General features: G+C 36.6%; 1 protein-coding gene across 1 annotated transcript in view; it reads left to right on the top strand.

Moving 5' to 3' along the window:
* The window catches only part of PLD5 (phospholipase D family member 5), a 138,161-nt gene that overhangs the window by 65,160 nt on the left and 52,080 nt on the right, over positions 1-20,921 (top strand). The window contains 1 exon segment of the mRNA XM_042441404.1: positions 18,226-18,362. Within this exon segment, the coding sequence (XP_042297338.1) occupies positions 18,226-18,362 (137 nt within the window).

The following is a 20,921-nucleotide window of genomic DNA, read 5'->3' on the forward strand; positions in this document are numbered from 1 at the left end:
CCAACCCGAGTGATGCCACTGACAAAAGCTAAACAGTGTTTGACCCAAAATCTAAAATGTGTGTTGGCATTTTATTTACATGCTGTTTGCCTTGAATTCATACAGCAAAAGTTGTTATTTTCTTTTACCTTACAAATTTCTATGGTAAACCTACACTATTTACATAATTTTGTATAGAGACTTTTTTTAAAAGAAAGAAATGCAGATTTTTGTGTTACACATTAAATCCAATGCCTTATATGGCTTCTGCAAAGGGGCATTCATCAAAAGGTACTGTGTAAAGTGATTAGCACAATGAATCTGAAGACTGAATTTCTTTCTGTTGCTGTGTGTAGAACTGGATGGAAAGTATTCATATGACTGGCACATCAGAAATGCAAAATCCTTACTTTTTTGAACTTTTTTTTGCATGTAATACTTTATTACAGACATGCCAGGAAAGCTAATTCACAATAATTTCAAGCATGCACGAATATAAAACTGTAACAGACCACAACAGCTCATTAGCACTCCATGCATAATACTTTAAATATTCAGCCATTAACAGAATGCAGTGAAGCACAACCACATACATTCACCGAAGCAGTACCAATTTTTGTAAATTAAAGTTTGAACTTTTTTGAACTTCCGAACAGCAATGTTACTGGGACATTCATTGAAGTCATAGATTTCTAAGGTCACATAATAGCAAGAGCATATGAGGGATTGCCAGAATTCTCTTTGCATTTGGTTATTGAAATCAGCTTCAATGTCCAGCTAGACAATCCCACCATACACTGCACTGATACCTGGTTTTGTGAGGTTCACAGGTACTACACTAAGATAGAAAATGTTGCTTTGATATTTTGGAATTGTGTTCTAGGAAGAGGTATTTCTCAAACTATCAAGTCTCCTGTAGCATTTGTTACCTCCGTCTTAGTTACTTCAGTTTCCAATCCATTCTTTATTGCCTTCCTAGTGCTCCTGCAGGAATAAACTTGTATTGTAGAATTTTGAAGCCTGAAAATAACAAGAGTTGCTATGGGAACCAATTCTTCGCCTTGGAGGGGATCTTCTTAACTCTGTTCTTGGGGGGCAAGAGAAGAAAAAGAACAACAGAGATTGGGGCCAAGAAGTATAAGATCTAAAGCAGATAAAAAGACATTACTCGAGTCACAGGGATTACTACAATAATCTTAAGGCTCTGAATAAGCGTTTCCTCTGTGAACATACAAACCTTTAGATTCTGAAGTAGGCAGTATTTTTATTCAGATTCATTCATATATGGGTTTAAGACTGAGTTTGGGTCTGCAATATGTTTGGTCACCCTAATGGAAGGCTTACACTAGGGAAGTGTCAGGGAGGGCACAGCCCTGTTAGTTCTCCTGGATTAAGGTATCCTAGCTGTGTGGTTGAATTGGATTTAGTTTGGTTTAAGTTTAAGTAGGATGTTATTATGATGGCTATGGTCCTATCCTGCTGTTTGGTTGCTGGTAGAAGTGGACAGTTGATTTGATCTATGGCATCTGGCCTGTGTCTGTCAAGGCTCTAGCTTGTCTTCCATTCCCCGTTATATTTAACAACTTCAGAAAGTCACCAGGGGAAATCATGCAAAGGTTAGGGCTGCAGTGTAATCAATATGTGGATGGCATATATAGAAACCATGGAATATTTTGATAGGAGGTGATACTGGGCTGGATAAGGACAAACATGCTAAAGTTTAATCCAGACATGACAAAAGTACATTGCATGGATAATTCTTTGAATCAGAGTAAAGAGATTCAACTGGTATTACACGTGGCAGCACTTTTAAGAACTCCATCCATATTTCTGGACCCCTTCTGGAATGGTAGCTGACTGTGACAACATATTTAGAATAGTAGGCAAGAGTGCTTTTTACCATGTTTAGTGGTTTGTAAGCTACAATCTTGTCTGGGAAAAGTGGACCTAGATTCACTTATGTATGCTCCACTTAGAGGATTATAGCAGTGGTAACTCAACATTTTTACCTTTGGGACTCCTCTTTACATCTACATGTGGACATTGTGCCCCTTCCCCATGCAGTATATGAATAAAATATTTTGTTTATTTAGTGTGTATATTTTCATCCACACATTAATGTATATTCATATTTTTACATTTTATTAGGAAGTACTGTACAAATTTGAACAGTTTTATTTAAGTAAATTCAATATTTAACTCAGTGCACATGTAAATTTTGCACATAAAAAGTTTGGAAAGAGGAGGAGGAGGGGAGGATCAGAGTCTCCAAGTCTTGTGTCCACCCTCCCACCTCCTGCCTTATGGTTTGAGAACAGACTATAGCAGTGATTCTCAAACGTTTTACCCCTGTGACCCCCTTTACATCTACATGCAGACTTTATGCCCCACTGCTCAGTATAGTAGAGGAATAAAATATTTTGTTTGTTTAGTGTACATATTTTCATTTGTACATTCATGTATATTCATATTTTAACATTTTATAAGGAAATAGCATCATCCAAATTAGAACAATTTTATTTAAATAAATCCAGTACTTACATGTATACATTTTATACATACTGTTTCACACAGCCACACTCACATAAGATAATGCTCACAGATATGTACACACACAGTCATGCTTTCATTCTTTCTTTCACTCACATGCATACTCATTTTACTCTCTCTCTCACACACAGTCACACAGAAACATTTTCTTGTGGATATATGAGTATACACAAGTGCATATGTGAATTTGTAAAAAAGAGATGAAGAGGGTGACTAAGTGTATGTGTGAGAGAGAGACAGAATTTGTGCATGGTACTGTATGTGAATGAATTTATCTGAGGAGGAGAGTTAGAAAAAGAGCATTACTGAGAATGCGTGAAAATTAGTGACTTTCTGTGACACACACACACCGAGAGAGGTACCAGTGTAGTGTGTATATAAGAGTATGTTGAGGCTGCAGCAATGTCTCATCCTGAGAACTGGGGCAGTGACGGGAGAGGAGGGGGAAGAAAAAGTGGTAGCTTGGGATGCTCTCCCTCAGAGACCACAATCCAGTCAGTTTATACACTCTCCTCCTCCTCCATTAGGGAGAAGCAGCTGCTCTCAACAGTGGCATTCCTGCAACGAGGTGACACCCGGTGTGGAAGGGTGGGTGGGACTTCTGGTGGGGTTTCTGGAAGTCTAGGGCTGGAAGGATGTTTGGGAGGGCCTCAGCTGTGCCCCCATGGGCCAGACATGGCCCAGGGTAAGGTGGTTCAGGCCTGGAGTTTGAGCAACTCTCATGCCCCCTGGGAGTCCCACCCCACCATTTGAGAACAAATGGATTACAGTAATCCAGTGAAATTTCACAGATTATTGTAATTTACTGCATGACAGATATCTTTGAAAATGAGTTAGAAACTTCTGGGCCCTTCCTGGGGCAAGACAATTAGATCTTATTACATCAAATCAGCTGTACTGGTTGCCAGCACTTCCAGTCCCAATTCAATGTGTTGATTTTGAATGCTAAAGCCTTAAATGGTTTGGGTCCAGGTTATTTTAAAGATAATTTTTATAGTCATCTCAGTTTTTAAGAGCCCCTCTAGGAGGCCTGCTCACAGCTAGATCAATAGGACTGATGACTACTAAAGATGGGGCCTTCTTGATATATCTCCTATCCTATCAAAATCCCTCTTAAGACAGATAGAATTTCAACTATTTTTCTATCGGTGGTATTTTAAAGAAGGCTTTCAAAATTCATCTCTTTTCTTTTGCTTTTTACCTGAGGACCTTTATGTTATTGGCTATCAACATAAAATTTGAATCTGCATTTTATTGAAACTGGTGTTATTTGAACTTGTTTAGTTGAATTGTTTTGAACTAAACATGTTAACAGTGCTTTTATGCTGTAATCCATGTAGGAAAGATTGGTTTTGAAGGTAGCCTGTCAGTGCCTGTTTTTCCTCCGGAGGGAAGTGCAGCCACCAAACCACATGGCTTCCTTGCGGAGGAAAAAGAACCCGCAAAAAGCAGGTTCTTTTAAAGCTGCAGGGTCGGTGTAACAAGTGTGGAATACAACAAAACAAGACACTGATTAAAGAAATAAAGAAAACATCTGCCTCCCAACTACCCTTCAAACCCATGTTGGACTATCCTTGAACAGTCCATTATAGTAGCATGCAAAATGTCAGATGAATCTCAATCAGTAAACATGAATAATAATATGGATTTTGGTGCTGATAGCATGCAGTATGTACTATCTTTCTAAAGTGTTACCAAAGAACATTTATGATAATTTATCTCATAACATTCTGAGTGAGAAGGACAGTGATACAATACTAAAATTAGATCCCTAAACCAACACTCAGCCAACTATCAACAAATGTTACATCAACAATGCATGTATCTTAAAAATGTTTATAATCTCTCTGTGTAATACTGTGGCACCTGTCTCTTGGTGAGGCTTGATATTATAAGTGAGTCAAGTGTTTTCTGAACATTTAAATATATAAGTAATAATAATAAGTTTTATTTATATTGTCCCACCTCTCCTGGCGGATCGAAGCAGGATTACAGTCAAATTATGCAATCAACAATAATTCTAAAACAATGATTTAAAATCACAATATAAACCATATGCAATCTAAAAACAGTTAATACAATATAAAATCTCATTGACAACCTGAGGTAGACTCCTGGCTTTCACTGGCCTCTACACTAATCATGCCACAAGATACTACAAGATTCTTTATTAAACTGTAAATAGACCTTACATGAGTTTTAAATTGTAAGGACAATATTGAAGAGATGGTGCAGGGGCAGAGCGTAGTGGTTTGAATATGATTCCTACCCTGAGCTATATATATCTACAAACCCCAGATCTCTGCATGCTCAGAGTTTTCAGATATACATAACATGTAAAAAATCTCCCTCTTCCAAGGATGACAAATAAATAAATAAGTCAAGAATATTAAGGCATTCATGCCATACTAGGAAGGCTTTTACGTATATGCTTCTCACAGTGTAGGAGACTTGACTTGGACACAGGAACTGATCAATCATCTAGTCTCCCTCCCATTGATCTGTGGCTTTACTGTGCAGAACTCTCTAGTACTTTAATAAAATACTCTGCAACTATCTTATGGATTCTTTTTGAGAAGAATTTACTGGTCACTCTTGGACAGGATGTGCAGCTAAAAGGAAAACTGGTCAAACTTGGTATGCCAGTTGATGTTTTTAAAATAAAGTGGAAATAGAAAGGTGATGAAAGGTTAAAAAGATTGCTAATGGATGCCTGTGTAGAATTAGACTAACAGTAATACTATTTATGGCAACTGCCCAGACAGTCTTACTGTAAGATAATGGACATTCTGTATTTTCAGTGGAGGAGCTTTATTGTTCAGAAAGAGTAGTTTTATGACTTGCTATGATCTTTTCCAAGGGCAGAACAAAAACACTAAAATTTTATTCCCATAACTATTAAAGAAAATGGGCAAAAGTCATGATTATAAGCAGAAAAAAATATCTGTAAGGTTACAGCATGTATCTACTTACTGGGAGTAGGCTCTATATAATTCATTAGACATGTGGGGAGGAGGGGACTGCGTTTGCTTAGATATGTATAGGATTGCACTTCTACAGTTTGAGGAACATGAGCATCAACATCAGAAGAGGGGGTTCCATCTCACAAGAACTATTACTAATGTCAATGCACAGGTGCCCTCTTCTCTACACATGTCACTTGCATGTGTAAACAGTTTTGCATGTGCTAAACCCAATTCTCTCTTTTGTCACTAGAGTCACCATTGGATGTTCTCATCTGCATTCCATTTTTAGCATTATCATCAAAGACTGACGATATGTTTGATTTTGTTGGCCAAACAGGCTTGTCTCACACCCCTTAGATGGTGTTTCAATGTTGGTAAGACAGTAATTTAGGTCCAAATCACACTTAAGAAATACTCCAGTTTGCAACCACTTTAACTGCCCTGGCTCACTGCTAGGGAATTCTACGAATTGTAGTTTTGTAAGACGTTTAGCCTTCTCTGTCAGAAAGCTCTGGTGCCACAATAAACTAGAATTCCCAGGATTGTCTAGCACTGAGACAAAGTGGTCTCAAACTGGATTATTTCTGCAGTGTGTTTTGGACCTCAGTGAAGAAGTTTTTCCTTAGCAAGGTCTCCATACGTCTGCAGAAATACTTCCTTACCTTTGCCTTAGAGATGCAGCTCATCTTACAGAGGCAGGTCCTGCGTACTCTATTATCTTGTTTAGGAGATTATCACACATCTATTTTCACCCAATCTGGGCATAGTCTGGGCATCTATGATACTTTCGCGTCCTTCAAAAAGTATGCCAGGAGTCTGGATCAGGTACGCGATGTGGCTGAGTTGGGCAAAAAGGCATGCAATAAGATCCGTTTTTACCCATTCAAGCTCATGCCCAGCCAAAGCTTGGATCAGGCAAAAATAGATGTGCGATAATCTCCCATGTTAGACTACTTATTTAATGGGTTTGAATTACTACTTTCTTGTGCTAATTTATGCCACCAGTTCTGCTTTATGGTACTTTGTTCTGCTTCTTCTATTTTCTGGGTTTGATCTAACATTGATTACTCTTAGCCATCTTTGAGTCCATTTTGCAGCTGACAGGTGGAATATGAATGTTTCAATATATAAGGCAGTGCTTGTTGCTCTAAATTACAATTATTACTATCTCCTTGGTGCTGTGCATATGAATTTGTGTGGATACATTCCATGGCATCACTGTGGTATTATTTCTATTGTTATCTTCTGATCTGTGCTTTCTAGCATGATAGTACGTAAAGTGTGCTCCCCACAGTAGTGTGTCCTGGAGGAGTTGCCACAGCAGGACTCTGGAAGTGGCTGTAAATTTTGCTGTGTTACTTGTTGCATTTGTGGCTATTTTGTTTTTCTTTCATCTTTTCTTCTGTGTACCCATATATTCACAAATACATCACACTGACATTAACCTTGGTAGAATACACACTGCTATACTGTACTGTAGCATCAATCGCTCTTCCCTGTTCAGTTAATACTAATCTTTCTCTGTAATGTGCACAATCAATGTGCAACTCACATCAATGATTTGTAATTAGTTGTAACAGGTAAACTACACCTTTTAGATTCTAAAATGTTTTCATTTACCTTTAAAATATAATATTTACTCCATCTTCTGGCTTAGAGACAATGGCTGTTGTTGTTGCTTTACTGTACTTAAGTTTTTGTATTAGTTTTAATGTTGAATGACTAATGCTCTTCAGTAAACTTTAACAAAGATTTAAAATAATTTTTTAAAAATGCACTTCTGGCACTTAAAACAAACAAAGTTCAGAATCCAGATAGTTATTAATCTTTATGCACATCTAACACATTTATGAACCTCTTCCCCTTCCTTGTTATAAGAAATATCTTCAGGATTTTATTTCTAGCTCTGCATGCCCATGGAAGCCTTTGCTTTGTTTACAACATTGCCCATATTTGCTTTGGAAGTCTAATGAACACAATGTCACTTCTTATTAGACATTTATAGAATTGTACTGTTAAAGAACAGCCAACTATATTGCATTTCAAACATGATTAGACTTCCAAAAGTAGCTTATGATATGGCATGAAAGTCTGGTTAAAATAAATAAACATCAAAAAATCTCACAAAGCTTGCCCAATTGCTTATGTAAAGTAACTGTTTTATTACTGTCTTTTAATCCAAACACAGTGTTGTGGAAGTTGAAGCTCCTGGATTACAAATATTGTGTCACCATATCACATTGTTCTAAAATTACAGGCATTACAACACTTGGAGGCACAGAACTGGTTTCCATTGCTGCATGATCATATGATATATAATATAAAATATGATTAAATTTATTAAATAATTAAATAAAATTATTTTGTACAATTTATTTTTTCATTTAAAAATGTCATGAAATGGGGAGAGGGAATAACTGGAAAAAATGTATAAAAACTCTTGTAACCTTGGTCAGTGTGGAGAAAACTTCCCAAACTCCTTTTTTTCTTGAGTGTAAGAATGAAAGAAGATTTACATCCTTAATAAAATGAAACTGAAGTTTCATTAAAACATGAAATTGTAATCTCCAGCTGTTGGCAATTGAGGTCAGCAGATGCCAAAGCTAGCACACAAATGCAAAGTTCAAAAAACAGTAGTAACTAGATTTTCTAATCACCCCATTGCTGTGCAGAAATGAAATTATCATATTTGCTATTGAAATGGAAGATGGAGAGATACTGAAGTAAAATGTCTTTTTAATGATGCCCAGGTGTCACACTGTTCAGTCACTTTTTCATATGGTTCATTTGCAATGAAAATAATTCCTGAAACCCTCCACTGCAAATATCCTTAAAATGTTTGTTTGACAAGTATTGATATGGAAACATTAGTAGGAAAAACGATAAATCATTCTCAGGAAGATATAGTAACAGTGAATTGATCTCAAGCATTCATAAATAATAAATTGGCCTTTTTCAGACAATAAAAGTTATGTTAAGATCTGTGGGATTGTGTTGGTATTTCTTCTGCTTGCAGGTTTAAACAGTGTGGCACAAATTGCTCTAATCTTTGAATTAAGTATGTCATAACATTTTAGCCTTTGCACTTTTTATGCTTAAGGTTCATCTAAGTTCTAAATACCTGCAGTTTGTTATGTTCTAAAGAAAGAATAACCATCTAGTTAATTTGTGAATATAAAAATCAGTATGTAGAATAGAATTGGATTCTGGACTAGGTCTCTGTGAGACTAGGGTTCAAATCATTGCTCAGCTATCAAAATCCACTGTGTGGTTTTGGGCAAGTCACACTGAATCAGATGTTAGAGCAAGCCAAGGGGAAACCTCCTTTGTATAAATCTGGGCAAAAAAACTAGGATAAGATTGCTATAAGCCAAAGTTGATTCGAAGGCACATGCTTATGAATCTGTGTGGATATGTTCTAAGAAGACATCATTGTGGTATTATCCCTATATTACTATCATTGTGATAGAGTTTTGCCATCTAGCATGAGTAATAAAAAGTGTGCTCCCCATAGTGGTATGTGGGGAGCACAGTTTACAACAAAAACAGCTTACAATGTTTTCATTCTTTTTATTCTATATCAGTTGATTTACCCACCCCCATATTTCGGTTCTATCAATAATACAGTACAAATAGGTTCTGGGAACTGTGATCACAGCAGAAGATCCAGATTCAACTGTGTGGGTGGAGGATAGTGACAAGGACATGATGGCATTATTGCCTAGACAGATGATTGAAAAGATGAAGTAAAAATGTCATGTAGTAGAAAGACTACCACTCCCAAAGTCAAAGTGGAATTGCAAACTATGCAGTCCAGTGCAGACAACAATGCAAAGTAGTCTGTCGTAGATCAGTTTAACAGTCAATCCGGCTGTGGACATAACGTTTATATATGTCACACTGAAATAACACTTCTGAGGGAAGTTTATATCAGGTGTAAAATAAATTTTAAAAACTAAATAAACAAGTAAAAAATAAAAATTTTAACCAGGAAGACATGTCCACTTCTTTTGTCTGTTAAATTTGGGATGGGTTGCAGGCCTTCTAAAATATTAAGGTTAAATTGAATTCTCTTCAATAGAATTTGGAGCAGATTGCACTTACTTATATTCTCACTTTGGGGGCTGGTATTATTCAAAAATTATATTGAAGTATTCTTGTTCCATTGTTATTTTCTTTACTGCCATAATAAATTGTGATGTTTTTTGATATACCACAAGAGCCTGTTATTGATGTGAAAATGATATTTGCATTTGGATAATAGCTCTGTAATTTCTGGTGGCTGATTGTATTGACAAATATTGCTGTCTTCTTAAGGCCAAAAGGAACTATCTTTAAAATTAATGTTGTATTTAACACAGAGAGCCTGTGTCATGTAGTGGTTTAAGTGTTGGGCTAGAATTCTAGAAGAACAGCATTCAGATCCCTGTTCATCCATACAAATTCATGAAGTGACTTTCAACTCACACTCTGTCAACCTAAGAGGCAATGGCAAACCTCCTCAGCATAGATCTTGCAAAAATAAAAGCATACAGTCCCCCCAAATTAAAACAATCACCCCTAGGATAGGAGTCTACATAAGTCTGAGTTGACTTGAAAATACAGAATAAGAAAACAATTCAGACTTCTGGTGTTGTATCTTTGTCTTTGCAATTTATCCCTACTCTATAGTTTTTTGTGGGTTTTTCGGGCTATGTGGCCATGTTCTAGAAGAGTTTTTCCTCTGACGTTTCACCAGCATCTGTGGCTGGCATTTCAGCTATATATATAAATATAAATATATCGATCGTCAGGAAGAAACCTTCTAGAACATGGCCACATAGCCCGAAAAACACACAAAAACTATGGATGCCAGCCACGAAAGCCTTAGACTTCATATCCCTACTCTCTTTGTTTTTCCATTGTTTTCCATTTTTGTGCCCTTTCTTGAACTAGCAGAATGCCACTATGTGTGGCTAAAATTTAAGATAACAATTTCAAATGTAATGGTGCTTAGAGAGAGTTTAAATAATAGCAAATGATGGAGGGGTGGTGTGGAATGGTGCATCTCAGACATATCTACCATTTTGATATAACTTTTTGTATACTTTCATGATGCAATTAAAGTGGAAATAAATTTATTTAATGCCTTTTTTAATGTGATATAACTAAAATGCATGGGCTTTGAAACTGGTAGTGTGTGTGCCTAACAGATGCCCTTTGACTTTGAGATTAATTATAAAAATGGTGGAAGGAGATGGTAGTAAATGCAGAATGGTAATACTGTCAGTTTCGAAATCTACTAGTAGCCATCTTGTCTAGTTTTCATATGAAATTATGCATATACCTATCTCTTAATAATAATAACATGAGCATTTCCAATAAAAGCAAACATTAGATCATACAGAAATCATGAAAGAAAAGTAAACAATTAAAGCATTTGTTCTAGTTTTGTCTTCAAGCAAACAGCATATTATTTTTGTTCTTTTAACTGTTTTTGTTAACTGAATTTCGTTATCTCCTTTTCTTTCAGACTGTGTAAAATATGTCACAGATAAAGAGTGGTGTAAATTCCAACTTTTGCCTTTTTAAAGGGGGAACATTGCACTTTTCATGGGATTGCTTTTCAGAAACAGTTAGCTGGTGGTTTCAGGAAACAGAATATTAGAATAGACAGATCTTATTTAGGATGTTTAAGTATTGACAACATGAACTAGAAATACTTTAAGTGGATTATTCTTTAAAATATTCATAGTACATTAATAACTGTGTGAATGCACTGTGAGCACAGATTGCACATGAACATATTTGTTCATTTATTGAAGAAATAGGTGGAGTGTTTTATGGAGAAAGATGATACTACAGATTATTACACAAGTTTTTTTAAAATGTGTATGTGTGTGTGTGTGGGGGGGGTGACACTGTGTTCAGTACAGTTAGAAAAACCTGGTACTTTCAAATAAATCAAAGGAAAAGTCATTTTCTTTATATATTATAACTGCGAGGCATATACTTATGACCATATTCTTAAGACACGTAATATTGTACAAAATACATAAAGATGATTACATAATTTTGTTGTGTTTATATAGCAAACATAAAAAATGCCTACCTTATTATTTCCAGGGATCCATCTAGTCCATTGTCTTGTTTCCCATAATGGACATAGTATCTACTCCTTCTACTGGTTCCTTTGTAGCTCTCCTGTAGAAGGGCACTCTCCCACAGAAGAGTGCCACTGGAAAAAGAACAGAATACAACAGAATTGGGAGGGATGTACCCTTTTCAGCAAATCCCCATGTGCCCCAAGAGAGGTGTTTGAGTTCTTGGAAACTCCCTGGAGCCGATGTTAGGGCAACTATAGAAGTTGGGAAAGGGAAGGAAGGAGAAAGAAGCCTGCCATGTTGACTCTTTAGTGCCAGTGTAACAGTGAATTTAAGCATGGCAACAGTACATTTAGACCAAATTAGAACCCCAGGGGCTCAGTGGTTAAATAGCCAGCATTGCAGCCACAAGGTTGTGAGTTTGATCCCAGGGGCTCTAAGTTAGACTGAGCCTTCCATCCTTTTGTAGATCAGGAAAATGAGTACAGTGGACCCTTACCTTATGCGGGGGATCTGTTCCAGACCTCCCTCCCGTGTAAGGCAAAAAACTCATATGCTCGAGCCGCACTGAATATAATGGAGCTTGGGCATGGTGGCACAGCGGCGTGCGTGCACCACAGGCACGCACGCCATTCATTGCATTGCCATGTGGCTTCAGTGTAAGCTGAAAGCCACATATAGTGCTCCCGCATATGGCACGGGCACACTGTATTCAGTTTGTTGGGGGCAGTTGGCTCCAAGACTGTAAACTGCTTAGGGAGTGCTAAGTTCACTGATAAGTGGTATAGAAATGTACATGCTATTGCTATTAGTTTGTTGAAGGCCACTGAATCTGGTTTATATTATACTCTGTGTACATGTTGCTTCTTCATAAACATTACCTCTCTATGCAGCGAAAACACCACCAAGTAGATGTGGATGGCTCTGAATATTGCTTGCTGGCTGCTTTTCTGTTGCAGTAAATGAAATGTAAATATATTTTGGCAGTGTATTCATATTGTGAGCCAAGAGACCACTGAAAACAATACTCGGAGAGTAGACTATCTTTATGGTTCACATTAAAGATGTTAGTTTAACCTTATGACAGGTTAGAAAGTTAAACAAATGCTTTTTAGAATCATTATGCTGCAGTCACTTTTCATGTATTTTGGAACCATGTTTATATAGGGTAGGTGCCATTGTCTCTGTTCTCCTTTAATTTTAGTGGACCACTTTAGTATTCTAATGTATCAAAATGTCACTGGTGCTAAACGTATAAAAGTTTGTCTTGGGTGGTGTGTCTGCGGTCCGAAACTCACTGTAGAAATAATCCAGTTTGTGACTGCTTTAACTCACCTGACTCAATGCTAGGGAATTTTGGAAACTGTGGTTTTATGAGACAGTTAGCCTTCTCTGTCAGCAAACTCTGGTGCCACAATAAACTTCAATTCCCAGGATTAGCACTAAGCCATGTCCGTTACAGCAGTCTCAAACTGGATTATTTCTGCAGTGTGTTTTGGACCTGTGTGTTATGATCTTGAAATAACATGCTAAATAGTTCAAAAGATTAGATTTTTTTAACTAGTTTTGTTAAACTTTAAATATATATTCAGTTTTTACAGTCTTTAGAAAATACTCAAGTCATGGGCCTGTGTATCATAATGGAGTTCACATGAAGAAAAACCTGTAGCTACTTGACACATTCCATACCATCTCAAGTCTGATTGCTAATTTTAAATAACAGTTTGGTAGTCACTTTTACGTTAGTGCTTGCATATTAATCTTTAGCATAACTTGTTAGGTAAGGTCACACTCAGAGGCCTTCCACAATATTGTACAATCCAGCATTTTACATTACAATTGGGATACATGTGGCCAAAGGTACATTTACAAAGGGTGCATCAAAGGGTACATGTACGCTGTAGAAATAATACAGTTTGACACTACCTTAACTGCTATAGCTCCATCCTATAGAATCTTGGGATTTGTTGTTTTACAAGAGCTTTAGTGGATCTCACAAAATCCCAGGATTCTGTAGGATGGAGCCATGGCCGTTAAAGTGGTGTCAAACTGCATTATTTCTATAGTGCAGATGCACACCAAGTGTGATCAAAATGGTACAACATTATTAATGAGGAAAAGTGCACAAGTTATCAAATGCTGCAGCATTTTGCTTTTGTCCAAGCCTACTGGGCAAAAGTGCACGATTCTGCCTCCTCCCCTCTTGTCTCTCTGGCAGAGGACTAAGGAGGAATATGGGAGGGGAAAGTGTATCTGGGACATTTTTAAAGCAGCTGGAAAACTGGAATGGCACCACCTTGAACAGTTGTGGGGTATACAACCAAAGAAATGCTCTGTACAGGGAGCAGGGAGGAATCTGTTGTGAGAAATATCTGAATAAGTATGTCTAGGTATCATGTTCACTGAGTCCTTAATAAATAAATTAATATCTTGACCAGAGAGGTGTTTGATATTAAAAAAAAGTTTTTTCTATTTGTGTTTAAAACAAACAGGTAAGGCTCATTGAACCTTGCTAAATGTTATTGAAGAGAAAATGGAATAAGAATGCTGTTTTCCTACAACAGCTTTTAAAACACGCATAGTACTTTATGGCAAAATGCTTCATGACAGAACAACTGATTCCAAGTAGCTTTATGGCAGCCTTTTTCCACATTATGATTAACATACACATTGCTTTCAAGCAATGGATTCCGAATAGTTTGAGATCAGAAAGAGTTTCTGTTAAGCAAGAGACAGCCTCACGTTGTTCAGTTTTTTAAAGAGAATATTATCCCCTGCACTCTAAAGGCACCCCCTTTAAATAAATACCTGTTTCAGTTGTTAAAATGTTACAATTTTTTAAAAAATGGGTGGGGGATGTGTTAAACATAGCCCTCTATAAGGTCGCTGTCCAGCTGCTTTTGCTTCTGTGGTGTGTCTATTGATGTGAGGCACCTGAACAAATTTTTGTTGAAGTGCAGTTTATAATTGCAGAACATAGAATATATTTGAAAACCCTAAATACAATTAAATATATAATCAAGTAACCAAGTATACAAAAACTATGCAAACAATCCTGGAAAATGACCAGAATAGCAAAACATTAACATTCTCTCCCTCACAAAAACAACTAGAATCAATTGGTTCATGTTCTAATCTCTGGAGCACCAGAAGACAAGATGACTCAATCTTCTACGTGATATCCCTTCAGATAATTAAAGACATCAGGTCACCTCTTCAGCATCTCTTCTCTAAGTCAAACATATCGAGATCTTTAAGTCATTCTTCATGAGGCTTGGTTTCCAGATCTTTAATTATCTTGGTTGCTCTCCTCTGAACACGTTTCAGCTTGTTGATATCCTTGAACTGCATTGTCCAGTAATGGATACAATATTCCAGGTGAGGTCTTGCCAAAGCGGAGGGAAGTGGGACTACAACCTTCCTTGTTATGGACACTATGCTTTGATGGAACTGAAGCTCTTAATGTACTGTTAAAGTTACAGGCTGTGACTCATACTGTGTCTTGTGTTCTGTTGTATATGTTGAGCTGATGGTGAGAAGAGAATGTGTTTTGTACTACACAAAAGCAGCTTGTTGTACTTTATTTTATTTTTATTTTTTTACAAAATGTGATTAAAAGTAACTTTCTTTCTAAATATCTTCTTTCCAAGCTCCAGTTGTATAGCAAGAAAACTGACCAGTATAGGCCACAGATGTGTCAAGCAATGTCTATAGAAATAAGGCAAAAATGAAATGTCATATCGGTGTATGAATATCTGTCTATAACATTCAAGTCCACATAAATTATTTATGTGCTTTGATTTAAACTTTAGACACCAAATCAGTTTTGCATCTAAGCTATTATATATTTGCTTGTAAGTTCCTATAGAGTAATGGGAAAAGATATGAAGATTAAAAAAAAGGAGACCTGGAAGACACTAGTACACTTCTGAAACTGTGGTCTTTGGAGCACTGGTTTTCAGTGAGCGACATTCAGCATTCAGTTAAATAGTTGCTATGATTTTGTTGAATTTTAAAAATGTATTAAATAAAGTTGGTGAAGCCACCAGAAATGTTCAAATGGTCTGCAAATGTGGGAAATTGAGAATCTATACCGTAGTACAAATTGTACTTTATTCTTGAGCTCACATGCTGGACTTTTGGAGTTTTACTTTATTTAATCCTGTAATTTGGGGATTATTCTAAGTGTGACCTCTCTCAGAACATTGTTGTTAGAAATACAGAGTTGGTTGTTTTTTTAAAGTTACACATTTTAGAAAAGAATATGGGGTTATAAGCAGTGTTGAACATGTAGTAGCAAAATTGTCTTCCCTCAGTTTCCCACTGTGCATCTGGCCTCTTAGGATCCCATTCTCATCATCCCAAGAGTCTCCTTTTGTTTTCATTAAATGTATGCAGCAGTCACTGTGAAAATGTGACACAATCACTAAGCTGTCAGGGTCCCTTTTGTCAGGTTTCCTCTGCCATAGATTTATGATTTAATGTTGATTGTTATTTTGTAAATTTCCTTTCCTGTGGATTTATTATTTTATGTTGAGCTTGTGGTTATCAGTTAGAAGTAGTTTCAATTTTACAGCTTGCATTGATGTTGTAAACAGGTGCAGAGCCTAATGGTGGAAAAGAGAAAATCACATACTGTTACCACAAGCCTCCAAGGTTGTTTAGCCAAGAAAGGAATGCAAGAGACTGAGGGGGTGTGGACATGAAGAGGGCTAAAGGACTGTTATGATTATGAATGTATGAGACAATTCTGGCAAAAAAAATTGATTTCTGTTCTGAGCTGCTGCAATAAGCTCTTTCTGGTTCTTCCACGAAGCCTAGTTATTGAGTTAGCTAGAGACAGAGCATCACATAAGCCCTAGAATTCTGCCACAGCATTTACCAGGAGTCCTGGTACATGGAATGCTGCTGTAAGCATAATCAGCACATCCTGGGTACCAGAACCTCTGGGAAATGGTATTTCCTAAGCTCATGATGCCCAACAAAACTTAGGAAACATTAATGGATGTAAAGGAGACTTCATGAGCAGGTCTTCTATTTGCTTTCAATGTTGTTGCCAAGTATGAAAGAAAAGTCCATGAGACTGGCATAAAATTTAGAATGGTTTTGGGCTTGGCTTGTAATTTTATTGATTTATTGATTTGATTTCTATTGTGCTCTTTTTCTTAAGGCTCAGGGTGGCTGGTAATCTTATATAAAAACACAGAATCAAAACTACTTAAAATCTTGTGAATGAATCCTGTACTGTGAATGAAATGTGATATTTCCCTAATGTATAGATATGCACCTCAATCAGATGGTATATATCTTCAGCCATGCAAGATAGACAGACAGCATCCATCTTCAAATGTGCATAATACTATATACATTGGTGTACATTTAGTTTTTACCTCTGGTTCCTGGTCTAGCTGGATTGGGGTAAATAGTAGACCCAACTTTCCTTTGTGAAAGCTGCATGCATACTTTTCATGGTACTTTATGTGAATTGTCACTATGATTTCAAATGGAACTGGTGGGCTTTCGACAAGTAATATAGCTTACCATGTAGCACCACATTATGTTGTGCATAGTGATGAGACCTAACTTAACAAGTTAACTTGTTAAATTACTAACTCTCTCAATTTTCCTTGTAGTTTCCCAGAAAATCATTAAATTTGAACACTGAAACTGAAAATATGCTTTAGTGATCTGAGTCATTGGAATTGGTTGGAATTCATTAGTTTGGTGCCTCTCCCTACTGTCTATAGAGAAGATTAGAAGGGAATTACAAAGATGAGTTGTTACAGGCAACTGTTAGGTAGTCTAGAAACAGAGAACTTTCTAGAGTTCAGGTCAGAAGAAGCAACAATTAAGGAATAGAAAAGAAAAGCAGTAAAACTTGAATGGAATGGGAGTGGAGTCAATAAGGGCAGTCAGGGTCCTTTCAGAATGCTGACTTTCTGGACCTGAAGGAAAGGTGTTTCTCTATTCCTGCATGTGCCTATATGGAAGGAGAGTCTTTCTCAGGGTGTGTGTGTGTGTCATTGTGACTCTCTTCAGTAGCTTCTCCTCTACTGATTAAATTCTGAACTGGGTTTCTGTTGCATGTTATGATTTTGTATACAATCTTGCATAATAATTTTTGAGATAAATTGCAATTAATCTCTTTATAACCTTACTTACACGTGTATAATTAAGTGAAAGGTTTTCCTCAGATCATTCACTATTTTTCTCTCTCAGCTGAAGCTATCCTTTTATGTGCATGCTCACATCTCAGTGCCTGTGATTCCATTTTTATCTTAGAGTGGAAATGATTGGCATATTTTATTAAAAAATATCTTTCTTCCATATTCTAATGTGTGATGCCCATTCTTAAGGCATTAATTTTAATAGGGGTGATTTTAATATGAATTTCTATTGTGGCAAGACCATGAAAAATAAGTAAATGTTCCTATCAAGATTAAGACACTATATTTTGGAGTGATTTTGTATAAGTTTTCAGCTCAAACCAAATGAGATTCTAAAGAAAAGAAAACAATTTAGTCTATAAAATTTGTTATACTAACATTTGTTACAACATATTCAGTTCTTTTTAGAAGTATGAGAATTATAATTTCATTTCCTAGCATTTTTATTGTCTCCATTTTAATCTCCTTAATCTCTTTCAGTCCCAGCAAAAATGCATTGTGATCTTTGCACTGGTTTGCTGCTTTGCAATTCTGGTTGCACTGATATTTTCGGCTGTGGATATTGTGGGAGAAGATGAGGATGGACTTTCAGAAAAGAACTGTCAAAATAACTGTCGGTAAGAGGTAACAAACAAAACTTCTCTTTAGGGGTTGGTGACAATATCAATATGCCAGGAAAAAAATAGAAACTATACAAGGTTACAAATTTGACTAGGTTTACTGAAAAAAATGCTTATTTTTTTGTACAGTTGGTCCTCCACATTTGCAGCTTTGACTTTGCAGATTTGATTATTTGTGGTTTTGATTAATAGGTTCTCTCTAGGAATCTCTTAAGTCCTCCAGTGCAATTTTGCTGGAAGTTGGCCATAGAGTTGTGCTGGAGAACCTAGAAGTTCCTGGAAAAAACACTTCTCTGCACATTTATAGGTCCTCCACCTTGAATCCTTGATCAACCTCTGGCAGATGTTGACAGAATTGCACTGAAGGGCCTGGAGATTCCTAGAGAGGTGTTCAGTTTGGTAAAAAGAATACTGTTTTTTTTATTTGCAGTTTTTTCAGTGTGGAGGGACCACTGCATTGGATTCATACATCCAGTGCAATAATCAGAATTTCAGAATCTTACTTTCAAAATGTTTGCACCTGACAACACAAACTGTTTGAACCCAAGGTTCTTTTTGTGTTAACAGAAAGCTTTTTAAATTGCACAGCGCTTAACATCATTCATCAACATGATTCTTTCCATTGCCTATGCATAGCCAGATTGTGTGTTCCTTTTACATATTCCTCTCTCTCATATTATATCAACCACATATTCACATGGGAGAAGTTCAGAGGTAATTTAGACTTCAATGTAAAAACTTCTTTAATGTCCAGTACTATAGCCAAGTACAGTGGCTTGACTGCTGACCCATATTAGCAGAATATGGCCTTCATAGGCCCAAAACAGACAGGCTGAAAGCACCATGTCGGCGCCGAAATTAGGGTTCCAGAGCGTGCAGGAACCCTAATATGTATGGACGGTGCCATCTTTATGTGGCGCTGTCCATACGTGGCACGCATGCATGACACAAGCACGGTGCCGCGTCCACACCTCTGGGTGCCATGCTTGCATTGTGGACACATCATACTGTGCCAATGGTGCACTGATGACTTCCTCTCCCCGTGCCCAAAAGAACCTGCTGTCTTTATCCACAAGATTTCTTTATCCACAAGATTAGGAAAGGTGAAGCATAAACAGTGTTTTTTTTAAAAAAACCAAATGAAATAATTCCCTGGGCAGGAAATAAAACACACTATTATTTTCAACCATAGGGAGGCACATAGGTCATTGCATTCATAAAATTTCACATGACCTCTTTGTGTATTTAATTTAATTAATAGTTAAATTAAGTGCCATGTGATCAAATATATATCTTTAAAAGTCTAGGTATGAAATTTCATATATTTTAATAATTGTTTAAAACAATCAATTTTAAAGAAAGCTCAAACAAAAGAAACTCTTTGGGTCTCTAAATTTCACATCAATTTTTCTCTGAACCTTCACGAGAGCAATGGGTTTGAAATAGTCCATGGGAAGGCTTTGTGTAAGCAAATACCGTACTGACACCATTGCATAGATTCCCTTTTTCCCTGTATGACTAAGGCTTACACACGACCACTTTGAAGGCAGAATTTATTTGGATGTAAACAGAAACCATAAATGCCTTCAGTGCAGAGTACCTAAAAATAAATTGTAAGAAAAACAACAGCAACATGAAATTTTGCGGCTGCATTTTATATATGCTAATACTGGGGGTTTGAATATTTCTTTGGTGTAATGTATATATACAAATATGTTATAAAGAATCACTTTCTTTAAATGGCATCTATCTTCTGCAGCCTTAAAGTTGCTTCACCTTTCCTAATTGAAACAAAATTTGTAACTACAGCTTTTTAATGCAAGGCATTTAACATTATATATGCTGAGCAGGCAACATATTAATTTTCTATTTATTATTATCCTAATAAAATGTTTATTTTTAATATTGACCATAAAATCATATTTGAAGTCTCATGATTCTGAATGTGACTGTAATATATTATGAAAGGTTTGTGGGCTGCTAGTGTTCTTTGTTTTTGTTGTTTCTGATAAATAATCAGAAAAGACTTTTCAAGGTTACAGTAAAAATAATAATAATTAGCAGATGAATTTATATGCACATTTTATGGTCAGTGCTGAAAGTAAATTCTTCACAATATCAATATCCAAATGTCTTGACTGCTTTTCAGGGTCAAGATCCTAGCCTTCCAACACGGGTTTCTGCTCAGGTGCTTTCTTCCAGCTAAGGAAGAGAAGGTTGAATTTAAAAGAAGACACTGCGCTTTAAAGTCGACAGAAACAATTTGACTGCTCCAAATCCCAGTACTTTATAATAAGCTTCTTCTCTTCAATAGAGAGAGGAAAGAGACAACCACTGATTTGGACTGGCATCTGCCAGCTTGAAAGTACAATATCACATGAAAGCTTCTCCCCATTTTCCCAGACCCAATGAGAGAGTAAGGACACTGGCACAAATTATGAGGGTTATGATCCATTGTCTGATAGGAAAGCCCCTGACCCCGGATGGTTTTCCTTTGCATGGTCTTGGTCTTGATTTTGGTGTTTTTCAGGATTGGTAGCCAAACTTTGCTTACTT

This window comes from Sceloporus undulatus, chromosome 1, assembly GCF_019175285.1.
Source record: "Sceloporus undulatus isolate JIND9_A2432 ecotype Alabama chromosome 1, SceUnd_v1.1, whole genome shotgun sequence".
Taxonomy (NCBI): Eukaryota; Metazoa; Chordata; class Lepidosauria; order Squamata; family Phrynosomatidae; genus Sceloporus; species Sceloporus undulatus.